Source organism: Suricata suricatta, chromosome 7 (assembly GCF_006229205.1).
Source record: "Suricata suricatta isolate VVHF042 chromosome 7, meerkat_22Aug2017_6uvM2_HiC, whole genome shotgun sequence".
NCBI lineage: Eukaryota > Metazoa > Chordata > Mammalia > Carnivora > Herpestidae > Suricata > Suricata suricatta.
Genome location: NC_043706.1, coordinates 104,611,563 through 104,632,965, shown reverse-complemented (window position 1 = coordinate 104,632,965; position 21,403 = coordinate 104,611,563). Strand labels below are relative to the sequence as shown.

The following is a 21,403-nucleotide window of genomic DNA, read 5'->3' as shown; positions in this document are numbered from 1 at the left end:
TTTCTTTGTTTTGGTTTCTTTAATTCTCTCCATTGAAACGTTTTCTTGCAGGTATCTCAGTTAATTATTATTGGTAGCAGTTCTTTAATTTAAGTATTTGTATTTCATTTTGATCTCACAGATGGTTTACAATTTTTTTTTATGTTACCTTTAATGACTCTGAAATTCTATTTTCCTGGAACTCCTACTCATTTCTTATATGTGCATAAGTGGGTTTTTGAGACCTTTAATGTTAAAGTTTCTTACAGTTTTATATACATATATATGTATGTGTGTGTGTGTATATATACATATGTGTGTGTGTGTGTGTGTGTATATATATATATATATATATATATATATAAAAAACTTGCAGTTTTATAGGGGGAGTATTTACAGTTTTCACCAGATTCTCAAGGGAGTTTTCAAATGTAAGGAATTCTTGTTACTGTAGAGTTACTGATTTCATTTGTATTTATGGTTATACTTAAAGTTTCTTTGTATTTCCATGATTTCCTGTTTATTTCTTAATTAAATCCACGACAATAGCTGTTATTTGTGGTTATATTTATTTGGAAAGACATTACAGACCAGCTTTTATTGGTTAACTATTGACTTATTACTTAAATTGTAGACTAAAGAATGATTGCAACTTTCTCAAATTAAGGTTTAATTAATAATGTTTCATAAACTCATGTAATACAAGTTTACTTCACACAAATCCACATGAAGCATTAAATTTGGGGTTTCATTTCTGGTTTTTATTTCACATGCTAGTAGTTGTTTAAATAATCTGTAAATTACTATGTCAGTTTTTGCTAGGATCATATTCTGGGCATTTGTTCATTTCATCTAGATTTTCAAACTTCTTGGTAAAATTTTTTTCATTAAAATCCTGTAGCTTTTTAAATATTTTTAGTATCTACAGTTATATGTACCTCTTTTTATTCTTCTCTTTGATTTGTGCCTTCCCTCTTCTGTTCTGTTAGGGGTTTCTTTTATTAGTCTTTTAAAAGAACCAGCTATCGGCTTTGTTTCTTCTTTCTATTATGTCTATACTTTATGGTTTTGAAATTTCTGCTCTTCATTTCTTTTCTTTTCGGAAGAATTTTAAAACTTTTGTGATGAACGGTTAGCACATTAATATGTAGCTTTTCGCCTCTTTTCCCCTTTAATGTAAATGTGTAAGGCTACAAATTTGCTGCATTGCTTTAGTTGCTTCAATTAAAAATTTTTTTTAAATGTTTTTTATTTATTTTTGAGAGACAGAGAGAGACAATGTGAGCAGGGGAGGGTCAGAGAGAGAGGGAGACACAGAATCTGAAGCAGGCTGCAGGCTCTGAGCTAGCTGTCAGCACAGAGCTCCACGTGGGACTCGAACCCATGAACCGTGAGTTCACGACCTGAGCTGAAGCCAGATGCTTAACCGACTGAGCCACCCAGGGGCCCCTAGCTGCTTCAATTTTAAAATGTTTTTCAAGTTAAAGTTAGGTCATTGTTGTTCCTCTTAGTAGTCTAATGACTGTTGTAATAAAGTAATTTCCGCAGTGCATTAGATTAAATGCCTGCTGAGTAACATTCATAGTTAATGTTCACTGTTTACTAAAGAGTCTTGGCTACACTAGAATCAGTTGGGCCCCATGTAAAAAAATCCAGACACTCTCAAATGATAACTAGTTTGTAGTTTTAAAAGTAAGATTTATAATTGTAGAAGTATTTTAAGTAGTTTATAGTCTTAAAAGCATAGATGGTAAAATTCAGGTGTTGGCTGCACCACTAACCTGAGGTCTGTGCCTTAGGAGGAAGGAGCTCTCTATAGGAGAGGAAAAGAGGACATGCTTGTCTTTGGTGGTTTGATATAATCTTACAATTCAGAGTTGGATGAGGTATTAAAGGTCAGTTAGTATAGCTGCTTATGCTGTGTTTTCACTGACCTAACTCTCCTTGAACATTGAATGTTCTTGAGTCACTTAGTATATATTGCTTCCAAAAGTGTTTACCACTTCAGAATTATCTTTCTTTCCATCTCCATTGGGTGGTTTCTTAAATCCACCCAATGTTAATGTTGTCCTAATATTGATAAGGACTATTTTATTAAACAGACTTATGGGGGAACTGGTGTCTTTAGCCTGTTGTATTTTTGTAAGAAGATATTTAAGACATTGAGTCCATACATGATGGAATTTCAGGTAGTATAATAAACTAAAGTGGGGAAAATGCAGTCATTTGGGGAGAAACCATAGTGTAGACAATATAACTCTATCTGGGAGTTTGCCCCAATGAGCAGCTTCCCTAAACTACTGTCTCTGCTTTGTGTAGCATCTTCTATTTTTCTGTCTTAAACTGTACACGTTCTCTAAAATATCCAAGCTTTCCCCTCTTGTTTTTGATAGTGGCAGCAAGGATTTTAGGGCTGTGGAGGGTGGTGGTGGGGGGAGGTAGGGATGAAGATACTGCTTTCATTATGTGTACATGTGTTGTGTAGATTTTTACACTTAGACTGGCTCTCAGAAAACAAACTGGCCCTGTTTTTGTCTTGGCTACACTAGAATCAGTTGGGCCCCATGTAAAAAAATACTGATGCTTGGGCCGCATCATAAATGAATCAAAATTTCCCAGGTGGCTTGGCAGACGGCGAGTGGTAGAGTCTGGGCTGTGGCGGTTTTGAAAAAGCTCTCTAGGTGATTCCAACATGCAGCCAGCCTTGAGAATCATCAAGTTAGAGCATACTTACTTGTATTTACACAAGAATTGTGTGTGTGTATGTGTGTGTGTACTTATTTTAGTAGTTATCAACTATGATAATTGTAAAAAATCTCTAATGCAGATGCTCATTTTTGTAGCCCTTACATCCAGTATATTTTTGCTTTGATACAGAGGGAACTCAATAATGTTTGTTAATTTAGATTTATTTTTTGTTTTATAATAGAATGTACCAGTGTTTTTTTTTAAATCTGTGAACTCTGAGGTGTTTAAATGTTACCTTCAAGAAAACCTCCATTGTGTGAAGTGATATCCATGTATAGAGAAATGACTAAGAATTACATGTATGCTTCTATAACTAATGAATACACTTCTAATAATTGTTTATCATGACTCAAAAACCTATTCTTTGACCTAAAAGGTTTTAGGTGATGTAAAACACCCATGCTTTCTACTATATAACCTTTTATATACTAATATGATATATAAAGTTAGGTTGTTATATAATAAATCTTTTAATTCTGAAATAAGAATTCTAAATACCAACATTATAATTCATAACTTACTCTAGTAAAGTCTCCTTTTAAAACATACCATTACTGATAATTTTTTCTATATATGATTGAGAAATTTCTTGCTTATTTAAAAATCTGAGAGAATGATTTCTTGAAACAAACTTGTACTAGATTTTTTTATGTCCTTATGTTGTAATAGTAATCTGTGTGTTTTGGTATCAGTGCATTTTTTGGCATAGACATTTTGGATATGTCAGAAATTCATCATGAAAGAAATAATTACGTTTTCTTAAAATAATCTAAGTAATAAAGCTGGAGAAAAACTGGAAAAAAATGAATGTTTTTTTTTTTACTCAACTTTGTAAATTTTTCTATGTAAATGTGAAAAATTTCATATTTGCCGGTAGTAAAGCAAAATTGCTGTCTATTTCAGTTGAGCTGCTTCTGAAATTGATGAGGTGAACACATTTTTCCTTTGTAACAGATACCTCTTAGGTTTTAATGGCCTTCTTTGAGGAATATTTGGAAAAAGATATTTTGCATTCATTTGGTTATAGTGTCTTTGAAACCAAATGTTTATTTTTTCTCATTAAATTAGTTTTATGGTAACAAATAAGGCCAGTCAAACATATATATATACAGTACATTTGGCTTAAAAAGTGTCAAAGTATAGCTACGTGTAATAAACAACAGTTTTTGCATTAGGATTATCATTATTGTTATGTGGTGGGAACTGACATTTAGCAAGGTCATGTGTTTTGTGTAAGGTTACAAGATTGACCAATGTCAGATTTAGAACTTAAACCCTGAAACACAGGGATTCATAGATTTCTATAATGATAACAATTATTTATACATTTTATATGTCATGTCCTTTAAAAAAAGAAGAAACTTTGTTAGTAGAATATTTTATTTTTTTAATGTTTATTTATTTTTGAGAGAGAGCCCACACAGGCTGGGGAACTGAGAAAGAGGGGGACACAGGATCTGAAGCTGCATCTCATGCGGAGCTTGAACTCCTGAACTGTGAGATCACTATCTGAGCCGAAGTTGGACACTTAATCTACTGAGCCACCCAGGCACTCCCTAGAATGTTTTAAAATAACCAAGAAAGAAATATTAATACACTTTAATTAAAATACTAATGAATGAAAGTTGTTTTTATTGTAGTCCATGGCTAGAGGTGTTATTCCCATAATATTACAGTCTTTGTCTTTCCAGTGCAATTAGAGTATGTTAATCTGAAAATGTTGACACAGAGGAGTCTGCTAAAACTAAGTCTGGAAGGAAAGGACCAAAATTGTAGCAGAATTGACTTAAGCCTAGTAAGGATCTTCTAACATAAGTTATTAAGTATGTAAATTTTTTGAGGGAAGTTTTACATTTCTTAAATAGAAATTTTAAACATAGAGATGATTCACCTGTATCTCTAGAGGTAAGGATTTTATGTTGTTTATAATGCTTGGAGTGAGTGGATGTTCAAAGGTCAAACTGGTATTCTGCAGGCCACATTGGGTCTGTGGATGTGTTTCTTTGAATTGGTTTTAAAAAATAGCAACACTTAAAAGTTGGGAGATGGCACATCAAGTAGTTTTCTGGCTTCTCTTAAAACACTGAAAAATCCACATCAGGTAGTAATAGTCCTAAATGGCAAGAAGTGTCTAAAGCCATAGAAGCTCTTCCTTTTAGCGGAGCATGTCCTTTTATTTCACCATCACCTCTTCCTTTTCTCTCTTACGTGTGGCTAGCTTTAGTTTACCTGTTGGCCCCCAGTAACACCTGAGTTTGCAATCCCTGTTGTGAGTATGGGATCTTTCAAAAGTCTCTTGTACATCCAGGGCTTTTGCTTTAATACAAAATATGAATATTGCTACACCTCCAGATAATTTCTAAAATTGATGCAATGGGTTTGATTTAAAAAGCTGTGGTTATCATCAATCTTTTGGATTAGATGGAGACTTCATAAGAGCAACTGGATGGCACCAATACTCTGAGGATTACAGTGAAGGCAACACAGTACTTAATTTTATAGAAGTATTTTTCCCAGCCCATAGCAACAATAATTTCCTATCCTGGGCACCACTACAGAGGAACAGCATTTTCTTGTAGGATTTTATGGGGTATTGCCATGAATTCAGATCGTAAAAGAACCAACACAAAATGAATTGCCACATGAGAATTCGAAGACTTGGATTCTTCCTGCCCAGAGTAGAAGGGTCCACTTGTAGAAATGACTCTGTTCACTAATTTAAGATTGGAAGCTCAAGAGTTTTCCAATGATCTTTCAGTTAGTAGAGATCCAAAGGGCTTTAGGCAGCCTAGTAGTCCTCACATGACAGAGGGCCTTATCTTCCCTGGAGATTTTTTTCCCTTAAAAGAGCAATAACCCATTAGGCATTACTTAATTTTAGGGTTCTTGGGTTTGCTTAATTTGGAAAATGAACCAAAACCTTGAAATATTTTGAATGGGGTCTTCTGGGAGATAATAGTGTAGTCATAGATTAAAATGATGTCATTAAAAAAAATATGGGGTTATTCAAGTTTCCAAAGAGGAGGTTTAAACTTTTTCTCAGCTTATTTGCTATGTCATATAGATGATGCTAAATAGTGGGGAGATGTTCTTTTAAATATGTCTTTTATTTTAGAATGGTATTCTGTTAACTGTCTTGAATACATTGTATTAATGGGCTTTCCTTATAGTTCCTTGCTGCCTTAGTTATGAAAATATCATTTCTGTTGCTTAAAGTTTGGGTTTTAAACAAAGCAAACACAAAAGTTATATTTGTCAGTTAAATATTAATTTCTTTTAATTGCTTGATTTGTGGCAAAGAAATGGGGCTGATAAAACTAATGAATAATTCACCCTTTTCTTCATCTTTTTGTAGTAAACGTTAATAGTTAGATGTAGAATTCATCTTCAGAGAGGCCCTTCCTTTAGTTTTATAGAATTAACTCAGACTTGCCCCATGTTTGCTTCCCACTGAGTATCTCCGAGATGTGAAGGAAAACTGGTGTGTCTGTTTGACTAGTCTAGGGAAGGATTGTGAGGAGGAACAAGATTGTTTTTAGGAACTACTTATCTCTTTGGACTTTGTTCCACATTCATTTTTCTCTGGCTGGCTGTGAGGTCAGACTGTTGTGCTCAAAAGATTATTTATGCCTGGATCCGTTTTCATTTACCAGGACAGTTTATTTTATTTTTTTAAGATTTGGTTTTTAAGTAATCTCTACACCCAATGTGAAGCTCAAACTTAACACCTTGAGATCAAGAGTTGCGTGGTCTACTGACTGAGCCAGCCACGCACTTCTACAAGGACATTTTCAAGAAAGCAATGATACATTTATGGTATTGGAATTTCAGATATTTTGATTCTTTAGAGGGTTTCTGGTGGTGGGATAGTTGTGGAGAACACACAGTTTTTTTTGCTCTTTAGATCACATCACCCACATGTCAACTCTAATCTCAGAGCTAGCTGTGGAGGCAGTATAGGGGGCAGTATAGGGACTGTCAAATGTTAAAACATTAAGCGTATCTTTGAAAGATTCTCTAGAAGACTTAATCTCTGAATTCTTCTTGCTTGTATAAGTTTTTACCATTTGTATAGAATATGTGAATATTTGGTTTATAATTACAAATATACAAACCAAAACGTAAGTTAGCATTTAAAATGGATGGGAAGTTATGCTTGTATAAGGCAAGGTCTTCATTTGATATATGGCAATGATGAATCAATCCCCAGAAGAAGCAAAAACTACACAATTAAATAAATAATGATTAGACGCTATTTTCTATGACATGTGATTCAGCAAGTTTTCGGTTTTGTTTTCCTTGGAGTATTTCTGAAAATTGGTGTTTGTCATTTTGATCAAAGATTACAGGTAATTATGTTTACAAAATCACTTTTTCTCTTCTGCTATTCTTAATAGCTTTATTTTCTTAAAGCTTAGAAGTTACCCAACTAAGGGCTCCCGGATGGCTCAATCAGTTAAGCATCTGACTCTTTTTTTGATTTTGGCTCAGGTCAAGATTTCAGTTTGTGAGTTCAAGTCTCTCATCAGCCTCTGTGTGGGCAGCGCAGAGCCTGCCTGTGGTTCTCTCTCTCTTTCTCTCCTGTGTTCCCCCCCACCTCAAAATAAGTAAACAAACCTAAAAAAAAAAGTTACAGCTAAATGTTGAATATAAATATTAAACATTTAAAAGTAAATTCAATGAATAACTTAAATTATACTTTAAATAAATTATGCTTTTAAGTTTAATATGCCAATTATTATTTTGAGAAAAATAAAATGTAATAGATTTACCTCCCTAAATGGAAGAAATATAAATAATACATAAATGGGTAAAAATCTGAGTATTACATTTATTTATTTCCCTTCCCAATTTCAATTGAGCACTACAGAACAGCTTATTTTATTTCTCAAACATTTTTGAAATTTTTCCATCTTCAGGAGAGTGTGGTGTTATGGGAATGACACTGTTATGGGAATTAGTAGCTTCTGGATTTGATAAGGGTTTTTAGCTGTTCAATCTGTATCCTCATCTATTTACCTATCTCATGTGCAAAATAAAACAATAAAGTGCTTAGCACAGTGTCTAATACATGGTAGTCACTTAAAAGTCTTGCTTATATGCAAATGAACATGTTTGATGGTTTGTGGAGAAAATTGAATGTGGCTTCATGTGAGTGGAGATGCAGTGATAAAGGGGCTTGATTAAGTATTTAAATGCTAAGCCAAGGAAATTGTATTTGGAAAATAGCCAATAATTAGTTTTAAATGCAAGAAATATTTATTGAGACATTATGTGATGTGGTGAGGTATTGGCATGAGTAAAATGACTCTAACTCAGAAATAATGAAATCCATGACTTTTGAGGTCCATGATGACTACAGTGTTCAGGATAAATATGAGAGGGTAGAGGGTAAATGAAGATAAGCAGAGAGGCAGCTATAGTAATCTCTGTGTGAGGTGATGTGCTTTCGCCCTGATCAATAGAAATGGAAAAACAAAGAGGAACTGATGAAGCCAAGGGCTGTGTGGGAAATGTTAACAAGTGTCTGAGTAGGTAGATTGATAGAGTGTATGGGCCTGGGGTACAGAAAATGACAATGTTCCAGAAAAAAAACAACAACATAATTCTAGATTAGCTTGAGGATTTGAGATGAAAAATTTAATCCTAGTTTAAGGTAAGAAATCTGAGTATTTCATAAATCTTTCTGTGCTAACGTCTTCTGGATATGGCTAATAAGTGGGTTCATGATATTTACTGCATTTACTTTTTAAATATTTGTTTTAGCTATGAATTTGTGAAATATCTCAGACAGCATATATGCAACACTTTGGGGTCCATGATTGAAGAAGAAATGGAAAAATGGATGTCTGATCAGAATCAAGATGAAGAATCTGGCTATGACACAGTTGTACAGCATGTTACTAAAAGAACTCAGGAATCGAAAGAGTGAGTATATGTGCAATAATACTTGAAGGCAATTTTTTCTCAGCAGGGCATCTTGAAGGCACCCCTAACCCATGTCCTTTGTAACAGCTAGGATGATGCTTTAAAACAGTCAGTCAGATGCTGCCTCTTGAGTCCACTCAACAATCTATGAAGGCTTCTCATCTAATTCAAAGTAAAATTCAGAGTAGTTTCTGTAGCCCAGAAGCCCCAAACATGAGCCTTCCGTTCCTTCTCCTCTCTCATTTCTTAACATATTCCCTCTCACACTGCTCCAGCCACCCTGGTCTTGTTATTTCTCAAACAGCCAAGCAAAGCCTTCCCTTAGGGGGATGATTTACATTAGGGTTTACTCTTAGTGTCATGCATTCAGTGGAATTGTACAAATGTGTAATGACATGTACCCACGATTACAGGATTACACACAGTAATTTCACTGCCCTGAAAATCCTCTATGTTCTGCTTATTCACTCTTCTCCCTCCAAATCTCTGGCAACCACTGATCCTTCTGTTGTCTGCATAGTTTTGCCTTTTCCAGAATATAATATAGTTGAAACACACAATCTGTAGCTTTTCGGATTGGCTTCTTTTGCTTAGTAACATGCATTTAAGTTTCCCCCATGTCTTTTCATGGCTTGATAGCTTATTCCTTCCTAGCACTAAGTAATATTCCATTGTCTGGATGTATCAGATACCTTGGTTGCTTCCAGATTTTGGCAATTATGAATTGTATCCTGCGGGCCGGGCCGCTCGTTCTGGCAGTTCCTGTTCGGTACGGCCGTTCATGTCGGGTACCTGTTTCATCCGCCCCAACCGGCAGGGGGAGAATCATCACGGGTCCTTCTCTTGAGGGAGGGAGAGAAAAAGGGGGGTAGGAGAGGGAGACGCAGAGAGTAAAGACAGAACTCACAGTTTTCCGATCAGGCAAAAGAGAGAGTTTTATTCAGAAAACCGTCTTTTATAAAGGTTTCAAGGCGGGAAAACAAAGCAGCTGACCAAGGTCAGTTACCAGGTAAACAGAGTCAAATGAATATCAAAAGAAACGCCCAGATTTGCCTCAGCAATGCTGGGAAGGGGGAAGTTATCACTGAATAATCCAAAATACGGTTTTGATCTTTTGTGCACCTTGGCCACTCCAGTCTGGCCCAGCATGACAGACGTCAAAGTTATTTTGACCAGGAAATGGCAGTCTCCAGCCTCTAGATGCAAATCTTGTTTGCTGGTTCACTCTCCGGAGAGTGATAATCTTTGCCTGAGGCAGACAGAAAACTTGGTGGCCCCCAACAATGAATAAAGCTGCAATAAACATTGTGTGCAGGTTTTTGTGTGGGCATATGTTTTCCACTCCTTTGGTAAATACCAAGGAACATGATTGCTGGATCATATGGTAAGTATGTATAGTTTTGTAAAAAACTATCAAATTGTCTTTTAAAGTGGTTGTACCATTTTGTGTTCCCCCAACATTGTATGAGGTTTCTTGTTGCTTTACTTACTCGCCAGCATTTGATATCAGTATTCCAGATTTTGGGTGTTATAACAGTAGTAGTATTTAATAAGAGTGTAGTGATATGTCATTGTTTCAGTTTGTGTTTCCCTAATGACATATGATGTGGAGTATCTTTTCATATGTTTATTTGACATCTATGTATCTTCTTTGGTGAAATGTCTGTTAAGATCTTTGGCCCATTTGTTAATCAGATTTTTTTCTTATCATTGAGTTTTAGGAGGTGTGTGTGTGTGGGTGTGGGTGTGGGTGTGTGGGTGTGGGTGTGGGTGTGGGTGTGGGTGTGGGTGTGTGTATTTTGGATAATAGTCCTTTATCAGGTAAGTTGTTTGCAAGTGTTTCCTCCCCGTCTGTAGCTTGTCTTTGCATTCTCTTGACAGTGTCTTTTGCAGAGCAGATATTAATCTTCACTTTAATTAAGCATAGCTTATCAATTACTTATTTCATGGATCATGCCTTTGGTGTCATGTCTCAAATGCCATCACCAAATCTAGGGTCACTGAGATTTCCTCCTATGTTATCTTCTAAGAACTTCATAGTTTTGTGTTGATTATATTTAAGGGTACTTCTGGGCTCTTACTCTATTCCACAGATTTATTTGTCTTTTCTTTTGTGAACACTACACTGTATGATTACTGTAGGTTTATAGTTTCAAAGTCAAGTCTTGAAGTTGAATAGTGTCACTTATCTATCTTCATTCTTCTCCCTCCACATTGTGCTAGCTATACTGCTTTTTCTTTTTCGAATCTTTGTATAAACTGTAGAATCAGTTTGTTTATATTCGTAAAATAACTTCCTAGGATTTTGATTGGGATTGCATTGGATTTATAGATGAAGTTGAGAAGAATTTACATCTTTACAATATTGGATCGTCCTAATCTATGAACATGGACTATTTCTCATTTTATTTGGTTCTTCTTTGATTTCTTTCATTGAAACTTACAGTTTTATTTATACTGATCTTATATATATTTTGTTGGTTTTATAACCAAGTGTTTCATTTTTGGGGTGCTAATGTAAATAGTAGGTTTTTAATTCCCAGTTCTACTTGTTCATTGCTGGTATATAGGAAAGCGATTGATTTTTGCATATTAAATTTGTATCCTGCAACTTTGTTATAATTGTTTATTAATTCTAGGAGTTTTATTGTCAGGTTTTTCAGGTTTTCTGCATAGATGATCATGTTATCTACAAAGACTGTTTTATTTCTTCCTTTCTAGTCTTGTTTTCTTTTTAATTCCTTCTCTTGTCTTATTACATTAGCTGGGACTTCCCATAGGATGTTGAAAAGCAGTGGTGGGAGGGACTATCCTTGATGTGTTCCTAATTCTCCTTTACTTTTTTAAGGTCTCAGTTCCATGTCTCCTTACCAGAGAGGCCTTTCCTGACCTCTTTACATAAAACAATGGCCTTTCTCTTTCTTACCTTGCTTTATTTTTCTTCTTCACTTTTTGTCACTGATTAATATGGGATAATATATGTGTTTGCTTATTTTCTTCTCATTTTCATTGTCTTCCCACTAGAATATAATTTCTATAAAATAAATAGAATATAAATTCTATAAAAGTAGATAATTTTGTTTTTTCTATTTCTGCGTCCTTAATGCCTTGGAAATGGCCAGTACATTTTAGGTATGTAATAGGTATTTGTTGGATGCATTAATGATATTCTTTTTTGCCAGTATAATAAATTTTATGTTATTAATGTTTGACATAATTCTGACTTTAGCAATAAATTATTTTTTCCCTTATCATATCCTAATCACATATTTAGTAAGTAACTAGTATATGTTAGGTTTCAGATCTTGGGGCTGTAATGTTAAATAAGATGCCTCCTACCCCCAAATAATCCATAGTGTTTTTATGAGTTTAACAGTACACTGAAAAATAAATTTGAAATAGATAATTTCAATACAGTATGGAAAGTGCCATGATATATGCAAAAGATCACATGGAAATACGGAGGAAGAGGATGTTAGTTAGAATATACTAAACAGTTATCACAAATAGATACCAAAATATGGTGGATCAAAGAAAGCAAATGTTTTCCCTCTTATATAACAGTTCAGAAGTACATGAATGCAGGATCGGTAGGTGGATTTGCTGAATGTGTTTATCCAGGGACCTCAGGGTCTTTCTATTTAATTGTTCCATCATATCCTGGGGCAGGAGCTAGTCAGCTTTTTCTGTAAGAGGCTATATAATAAATATTTTAGGCTTTGCAAGCCATTGTAGTAATGATATAGCCATAGGCAATATATAAATGAGAGTGTGGATATGTTCTAATAAAACTTTACAAAAATAAATGGTAGGTTAGTTTAGGTCCAGAGTATATATTTTACCAACCTCTGTTCTTACATTTATCTGCAAGTTGGAGCTGCCACAACAACTCCACAACAGGATTTCAACCTGAACAAGAGACAGGAGGGTAGAAAGCAAGATTCTTCATACACTCACTTTCCATTGGCTAAAACATGGTCATGTGCCCAACTTAACTATAGCAGAGACTAGGAAGTTTTAATACCTAACTGATGACCATTGCTGACAGTGAAAACTTTAGGGACAAGTTTTAACCTAAGATTATGTGGAAGAGAGGGAGAATGGATACTGGGGACAAACCCCTCCAATAAGGGGTCATCCAGCATTGTTAGACAGTAGTCATGGAAAAACCAGAAAAAAGTAAGTTGGTCACTTATGAGCTCCATTTTTGTTAAATCAGTTTTAACTCATAAAACTTTAAGATGTCAGTGCTGGAAACTACCTTGGAAATTATTTGTTCAGAGGCTCTTAATTTACAGGCCCAGAGAGGCAAATTCAGTGACTTGTCTAGAGAACTACAGTTGTTTCATATTGGAGTCCACTGTAGAGCCTGGACTTTGTCTTTCTCTTTCTCTCAGTTCTCTTTTAGGAGCACTTTTCGGTGTATGTTGCCCTGTAAGAATTCTTATGTTATTTTTTTTTACAGTTATATTTTTTATAGTTTTTTCTACAGTTATTTTTTATTTTTGTGTTATTGATCTCTGCTAATCTACTATAGATTGTCAAGGGTAGGAACTGTGTGGTCTATACATGTCTGACCTTCAGCCCTATGATGCTTTCCAGGTATATTGTTCCTTGCTTGTCTGACTTTCTGGTCTGACAGAGAATAAGAATAATATAGTTTCTGTTTGATTTGGTATTTTAAAAATCTTGCCTTTTCGGGTGCCTGGGTGGCTCAGTTGGTTAAGCGCCCAACTTTTGATTTTGGCGCAGGTCATGATCTCGCGGTTTGTGCATTTGAGCCCTGATTCGGCCACTGTGCTGACAGTGCAGAGCCTGATTGGGATTCTCTGTCCCTCTCTCTCTGCCCCTCCTTGCTTCTGAGCTTTGTCTCTCTCTCTCTCTCCCTCTCTCTCCCTCTCTCTCTCTCTTTCTCACTCAAAATAAATAAACTAAAAAGCAAAACAAAAATTTAAAAAATCCGAAAAACATGCCTCTTGACTAAAAAGGTCATGAGGCTTTAAAGTTGGCCAGGTGAATGGAAACCTTGAATGGAAGCCAAATGGATACCAAAGACATTAGGGAGGCATTCTGGGTTCTTGAGCAGGGGGTAGCATGACAAAATACCTAACGCTCACTCAAAGTACAATTTAATACAGAGCAGTAATTGAAATGAAAGAAGATTTAAGGTTTCCTTTTCATATGTAAGCTCAGCTAGTTGGATCTTTCACATTTTAGTGTTTCAATCCTTGGCATATGATTGACAGTTTGAAGGTCTGTTTTTTTCTCTTTACCGCTAGCATGAAATGTGAGACACAACAGAAGACTTTAGGGCTATAAAGGGCAACATGGACAAGTAGTTTTCTGGTTTTCTTTTTCTTTTTTTAAGTGTTATTTATTTAAGTAACCTCTACACCAATGTGGGGCTCCACCCAGGATTAAGGGTGGGTGCTCTTCTGACTGAGCCAGCCAGGGACCCCCTCTAGTTTCTCCATAATTCATGCTTGTTGTAGCTCTGTTCTTTAGCTTCTAATTCTTAGGGTAACTAGTGTCTTAGATAATATTGGACATTGCCTTCTGAAGCTGGATGGCAGTGATTTTTTTTATTCTAATAAAAATTTTACAGAATTTTTATACATAGTAAAATCTTTTAAATTTGGATCCCACAAATTTGTTTTTGGTAATGCTTTGGACATGTGACATTTACTTTGTTAATTCTAGTCTTTGGGCTTGGATGTGTGTGATGTGTCTAGGAGCCATTGTCCATCTGGTTTCTCTGCATGCTGGGCCTTAACTTCGTATTGCAGTTTGAAAGGAGAAGGTGAAGCTTATAATATTGGCTCATCTTTCCTGTATTTTTTAAAATGTTTTAACTTTATATTTGAGAGACAGAGAGAGACAGTGCAAGTAGGGGAGGGTCAGACAGAGAGGGAGATACAGTATCCGAAGCAGGCTCCAGGCTCTGAGCTAGCCGTCAGCACAGAGCCCGATGCGGGGCTTGAACCCACGAAACGTGAGATCATGACCTGAGCCGAAGTCGGATGCTTAACCGACTGAGCCACCCAGGCGCCTCTCATCTTTCCAGTATTACAAAAACTGGATTATGTACTTGAGCTTATGTTACCTATTGTATTTTGAAGCATTAAATCTGATTTAGTTTTAAATAGTGAAACTCTTTATGACTTTGGACAGGACCACTTTCCCTTTGTGGCAACTGATTGTAATTCTCTAAATAAATGTGTTATTGAACAAAGCAACAGTGTATGCCTATCAATAAATTAATAAATTTCAAAGCACTGAGGTATATTAAGTAAAAGCCATTCAGATCAAGATTTCCTAATTCTTGATATGAAGAAAAAACAAAAACTAGAGTCATCTTCATTTTTGGATAATATAATTTCTAGTAATCTATTTCTGTTAGTACTATTAAACTTCTTTGAAAAGGAGTATTAAAATATTTTATTAGTCAGAAAATGAAAGAATTTTCATGTTAAAAGCAAAGTTTTATATAGGACTATTAGGAAATTATTTTTTTATCTTTGGGTAAGCCATTTAATATTCTTGTGTTTTAATGCATAAAGGTGTAAAAATTAAAACTAATTACCTCACAAAGATCTTAAATGTCTTAATGAATGTTTGTCTTATGCTTTGTGAACCATAGATGAAACATTTTCAGTTGTGTAGAGTATTATTTTCTTTCTTTCTTTCTTTTGTGTGTACATGTGTATGTGAGATTCTTCAGAAATTGCTTAGGACTAACGATTAGGCAACAGTACTTTTATTAACAGCATTTTTACTGTAATAATTACATATTATTTTCTTAAACATTTTGATATTTATTTTTATTAGAGAGAGAGAACATGAATAGGGAAGAGAGGCAGAGAGAGAGAGAGACAGAGAGAGAATCTTAAGCTTGAGCAGTCTGCATACTCAGCTCAGAGCCCTACAGGAGCTCAATCCCACAACCCTTGGGGACCTGAGCTGAAAACCAAGAGCCATACACTCAACCAACTGAGCCATTCAGGTGCTCTGATATTTATTTTTTAAATAAAGATTCACAGAATAAAGAACTCATTTGTAGGGTTTATCATCTATTCCTCATATATGTAAGTGAACTACTTACCATGTAGATTTGCAGTATTAAGTGATGTGGTGTTTATTCACTACCTCTTAGAGCTTTTTCTTATTTTGACTTCTTGGATTATTGAATGAGTCTCCTTTAAGGTGTCCATAGTCCATCCCATATTTGTTTTTCTTTGGCTTTTTCAAAACGGCAGTGACTATTATTAGTTGCTGTGGCTACTATTGAAGTGTGTAGTTCATTTGACTTTTGATATTGAGGGTCTGGTTCTCTAGCTTTTTGTTTGTTTTTGATGTTTAAATTTTAAGAAGTATATTCTTTGTGTCCTGCCTGGCTCAGTTGGTAGCACATGTGACTCTTGATCTCGGGTTTGTGAGTTTGAGCCCCAAGTTGGGTGGAGAGATTACTTAAAAATAAAAATTTTTAAAAGAATAAAAATAATCATTCTTATCTTTTTTTGTGGAAAGTTTGCTGATACTTCTTATAGAAGAATTCATGTTGGTGTTTTCAAAAAGGTCTGGAGGAAACAGGTCTAAAATGAAATTTATTTTCTGTAGATTTTACATACCCTTAATCTTACCCTATACATCGTTGAGATTTTTCTTTTATATTTCTTACCATATTGTAATATTTAAGGGGACAGGACTTCTCTCGTTTACATGGCTAAACCTAACTGCAAAGGAGTCTGGGGACTGTAGTTTAGACCTGTGTCCAGCCATAATCCAATTACTATGGAAGAAGAGGGCAGCCTTTGGTGGCTAGGTCTTGTTGCTCCCAGGGCATTGTTATGCTTCCCTGTTTCTTGCTGCTGAGAATGTGTAGAGGAGAAAGCTGGAGCCTCTTGTCCAGTTATCCCATAGCTACTTTGCGAATTAGTCTAATGAGTGTCTTAGGATGCTTTCTTGCTCTTTATATTCCCTTACCTTAAACTTGGATCTTCCCTGGACTCTATAGTGGTTCTCTTCTGTATATGTTTCCTTCCTATATTGTTTCTCATTATTCTGATCTTCTTTTAATATTTTTGTGTTTTCTCACAGTTTGTGGTGCTTTGAAAATCTATACATATATAACTGTATTATATTAAATTTTCTTCTAGTTACATATTATATAAATTACATATTGCTAAATTATTAAATGTATGAGAATAAGTTATATATATAATTATATATATTTATAACATATAATTTGTATCATATCATTTAAAGTAGATTTTAAAACTCCTTTAAACTTTAAAATCCTAGTCTTCTATCCAAGTCCCCCAGCATGGTTTTCTTGTTTAATATGAAAGTAACTTACCTATTCTTCCTTTGATTTGTGACCCATTTACCAGAAATATAAAGAAAGGGAAGTTTCTATGCTTATTTCCTCATGTATTTTCATCACTAAATGATAAACAATATGTATCATACTTTATATTTACAAAGAACTTTCAGATATATATTCATGTTTTGCTACAGCTAAATGAAATAGGTCAGCCAGATTGTATTCTTTTTGTCTCATTTTATAATTGAGGAAAATGAAACTTAAGATGACAAATCTGGTAGGTAAAGTCATTAGGATTGTAATCCAGGTTTTCTGATTCCAAATTCAATATTTTATTCACTATGTTTACTTAAATATTTATGCCTTTTTTGTTTTAAATCTAGAAATTTCAATGGTCTAGGTCACATATTCCTCATTTGTAAAATAAAGGGGTAGATTAGATGTTTTTATAGTTTCATCTAGGTCTAAAATTCTATTTCTAGGGTCTTGGGGGTCTCAATCTAATATGAATGTGGTACTTGAGAGCTTGTACTTAACAAGTAGAGAATTTTATTTATAAGTTTTTTTCTGAGATTTTTCAGACCCATGGAGCTGAAAGGGATTTAGAAGCTATCCATTTCAAACTCTTACCAGTTTCAGGAATCCCTTTCTTAACATCCCTGACAATGGGTTTTCTAGTCTCTTTTTGAAGAACTCACTGATGGCTTAACTCTTATTTAGGTCTCATTGGAGGCTATAGGAGCCTATAGATATAAAGTATAGGCAGGGAAAAAGGAAGGAAAGAAAATAGAGGAAGGGAGGAAAATAGAGAAAGAGGTAGAAATAAAACAAGGAATAAAAGTGACATGTAAAATAGACTGTTTTGGAGGTATGATATTAACAGTTGACTATTGCTACTTACTGGTATCCTTACCATTGGGATATCTTGCCTTAGATTCTGTTAATTTTACTACCTGGTCTATCTATGTAATCAGAGGAAGAAACCTGGAGAATATGTTTTGGATTCCCTATTAATTTTTATTCCTGTATGAATTATTGTATCATTTGGTCTTTAAGAAAAACTGACTTACATTTTTTTTCTCTTTACAATTGTACTCCTAAATGGACTTAACAGGAAAAAAAATAAGGCAGTTTAATTGAGCTGAGGATTTTAATTTATGTTAATAGTCTTTTTCTTACCAAGACTGCTTTGAATTTAAAGATACAAAGAAATGATGCATTCCCTGAAGAACATCATGATGGTAGTGGTGGAATCTATGATTAACAAGTTTGAAGAAGATGATGTACGAAGTCAGGAGAGTCAGAAAAAAATCCAGAAGGAGAAAAGCAACAGTTACTGCACAGACAATTGCTCTGATAGTGATTCATCTTTCAGTCAGGTGTGTTGTTTTGTTTTGCATTTATGTCTTGAAATGATATTTAATAATCAGTAGCTTCAGTATATATATTTCTTTAGCTAGATTATTTTCTGCTTTCCAGTTTTGTGTTGAAAAGAAAAACAATAAAATTACCTAATCTTAAAGATTTAGCACACGAAATAACATCTTCTAGTATTTTATGTTCAGTGACTGATTACATTATATCTAAGTTAAATCTTAATGAGGTATGGAAATAAACTATTTGATTTTGGATTTAAAAAATAACACTTGAAAAATTTGCTTAAGCTTTAAACAAAACATCTCATTCCCAATTGATTTTTGTAAATCAAAGTGTAACTACATTATAGATAAGATACAGAGATAAAACATTTCCCTTATCTTCTGAGATGAAGGTTGCTGTAAATTGTTAGTTTTAAAACATTAAGCTTCTTTTTGGCATCAAGAGATTTGAGGTTTTATGTTTTTTCTTTCCAGGTTTTTGGAATCCTTGTCTTTTGGCTAGAGCAAAGCTAGCAGAAAGGCCACTGGTTAGACTAGTCCTGATAGAAGACAAAGGAAACTAGTTAGACTAGGGCCTTATTCATGTACCATGAACTTATCCATGAAAACTTTCAGGCCAGATGGAGTATGTGTGACCTTTGTATGAATCCTACCTGATATTTTTAATGAAACATTTTCACCTAAGTAATGCTAATGTGATATAGGTATAACAGATCCTAACCATATACCAAAATGGGTTTGGGGACTTGGGATGAAATGGAAAAAAGTATGTATATTGGTCACAGTTGCAACTGCACTTATGAAGGAAAAATGTTTGGAAGTAGTTAAGGCAAAACTTAAAAGTTGCTCTGCTAAGGAGAGATTGTGCTAAGTTTTGAAATTTACAAGTCAAGTTTGTTTTCTTTATTTAAAAAATTTAATTAGTTTTTTAAGTTTATTTACTTATTTTCAAGAGAAAGAAAGCACAAGTTGGGGAGAGGCAGAGAGAGAGAGGGAGACAGAATTCCAAGCAGGCCCCAGGCTCTGAGCGGTCAGTGCACAGCCTGACGCAGGGCTTGAACTCATGAACTGTGACATAATGACCTGAGCCGATGTTGGACGCTTAATGGACTGAGCCACCCAGGTGCCCCTCAAGTTTATTTTCTTGATATGATGAAGGAAGTGGCAAAGATTGTGAATTTCCTTGACGTTGTAGCCCTTAATATTTCCTTGTTGATGGACTCTTTGGAAGAAACTGGATTATAGGGATTTTAGTTTAGTTGTATTCAGTAGGTTTATGGAGCTGCTTCTTCAGATCAAGGACTTTCTGGAATTAAAAGGCATAGGAAAACCCAACTTTAGGACTCTGGGGGCTCACAGGATCATATTTTCTTACTTATTTGATGAACCATCTGTTTACATTGGAATTAAACAATGAAAGAAATATAAAATGGGGTATCTTTAATTTGTTCTAAGAAATCCAGGTGTTCAAACTAAATAGGGCTAATCAGCTAGCTAGCAGTTAAGAGGTGTTAATCTCAAATGCTAAATTTTTTCCAGTCCTAGCGTCATAGGTCTTTGAAGAATTTCAAAGCTTTGGTAGAAATGGGGTCATGCTTTCAGAAGATGTTCTTGTTTTTTGTTTTGTTTAGGTTTTATTTTTGGGAACGAATCAGATTTAAGTTTATATGGCTTCTTTTGGGAAGTCCAATGGGTATATCCACATTTTCAAGTGTTTTCCCCATGAGTATGACTTTATTTCAGGAGGCTTTAATTAAGTTGAAAGTGAACTGTGTCCACCAACGAGGCATGGGATTCCTGGACCTTTGGAAAAAAGCATTTGATTGCCACAACTACTCTGACGGCTCTTTTAGTTTGCTGAACTCTAGGGGAGGTGTGGATATGCCTTTGGTTCGTGAAAAGAGACGCTCTTACATGTAAATTACTACAGAGGATGAATTGATATGTTCAGGGTTTGAAAAGTACTCTGAAGATGTATCAGTCATTCATCCCATATAATACTGATGTAGTTAATAATGCTTTGAAAATTGATAAGTTATTTGCTTTGGACTTAGAAAAACCTGAATTCTTCTGTGAATAACACTGATTAAACAATTCTGATGCTGCTTTTTTGATACCAGTTGAAAATTTCTAGTTTTTGAATTGAATAGGTTTTATTTCATTGTTATTATTTTAAAAATTGCAGCCTGAATATATATGGATTTCTGACATATTATTGAAAATCTTTGGACATGGTTGGCCTTGGACACTATTAATATATGCTTGAGAATATTAGAAAATAAAGAGGAGAGATTGGTTTTTATTATAATTGTGAACAGAGCACTGAAAAGATTTGGTATTGTGATTAAACCTTGAAAAAAGTAAGGTAATGAAAACCTTGAAAAAAACAAGGTAATGCTGGAAAGATAGAAATAATCTTACTAGCTGTTATTGAGATTTCTGCCATATATTGGTCCTTGTACTTGACTTTATCTTCACTATAGGTGTTACTAGTCCACTTTGCAGAAAAAAAGCAAAGTTTATGATAATAGGTAAGTAATTTGCCCCAACTCATATTGCTAGTTACTAGTGAACTGTGAATTTAAGCCTTGGGTTCAAATCTTGGTTACACCACATACTAACTGTGTGACCCTGGACAAATGTCTTAACTTCTTTGTGCCATAGTGTTTCTCATTGTAAAATGGAAATGATAATACCACTTACCTCCTATGGTTGTTGAGAATATTATTTGAATTAATGTGTATCAGGTCCTTAGAACTGTTGCTGCTGCTGTGTACATGTTAGCTTTCATATCTTAAAGGACGTGCTGAAGTGGATGGCGTTCAGAGAGATACTAAAATAGAAAATGGCTCAGCTGTGGTCCTGTATGGTTTTTAACTGAGCTTTTCAGCGTCATTTTATACAGCTTGGAAGTAAGAGGATTACCTCTAATATACATTAAGCTTTTAAAACTCATATCCTTTCCTATTGCAGTGTTTCTGTTTTCTTCCTCCTTAACTGTATTCAGTGTGATGCAGAACAGGCATTATGCTGTTTTATCGTGTGC

General features: G+C 34.7%; 1 protein-coding gene across 1 annotated transcript in view; it reads left to right on the top strand.

The window, feature by feature from the left end:
* The window catches only part of TBC1D32 (TBC1 domain family member 32), a 199,834-nt gene that overhangs the window by 1,097 nt on the left and 177,334 nt on the right, over window positions 1–21,403 (top strand). The window contains exons 3-4 of the mRNA XM_029945049.1: window positions 8,494–8,655; window positions 18,180–18,357. Coding sequence (XP_029800909.1) covers window positions 8,494–8,655; window positions 18,180–18,357 — 340 coding nt within the window. The remainder of the gene's footprint in view (window positions 1–8,493; window positions 8,656–18,179; window positions 18,358–21,403) is intronic.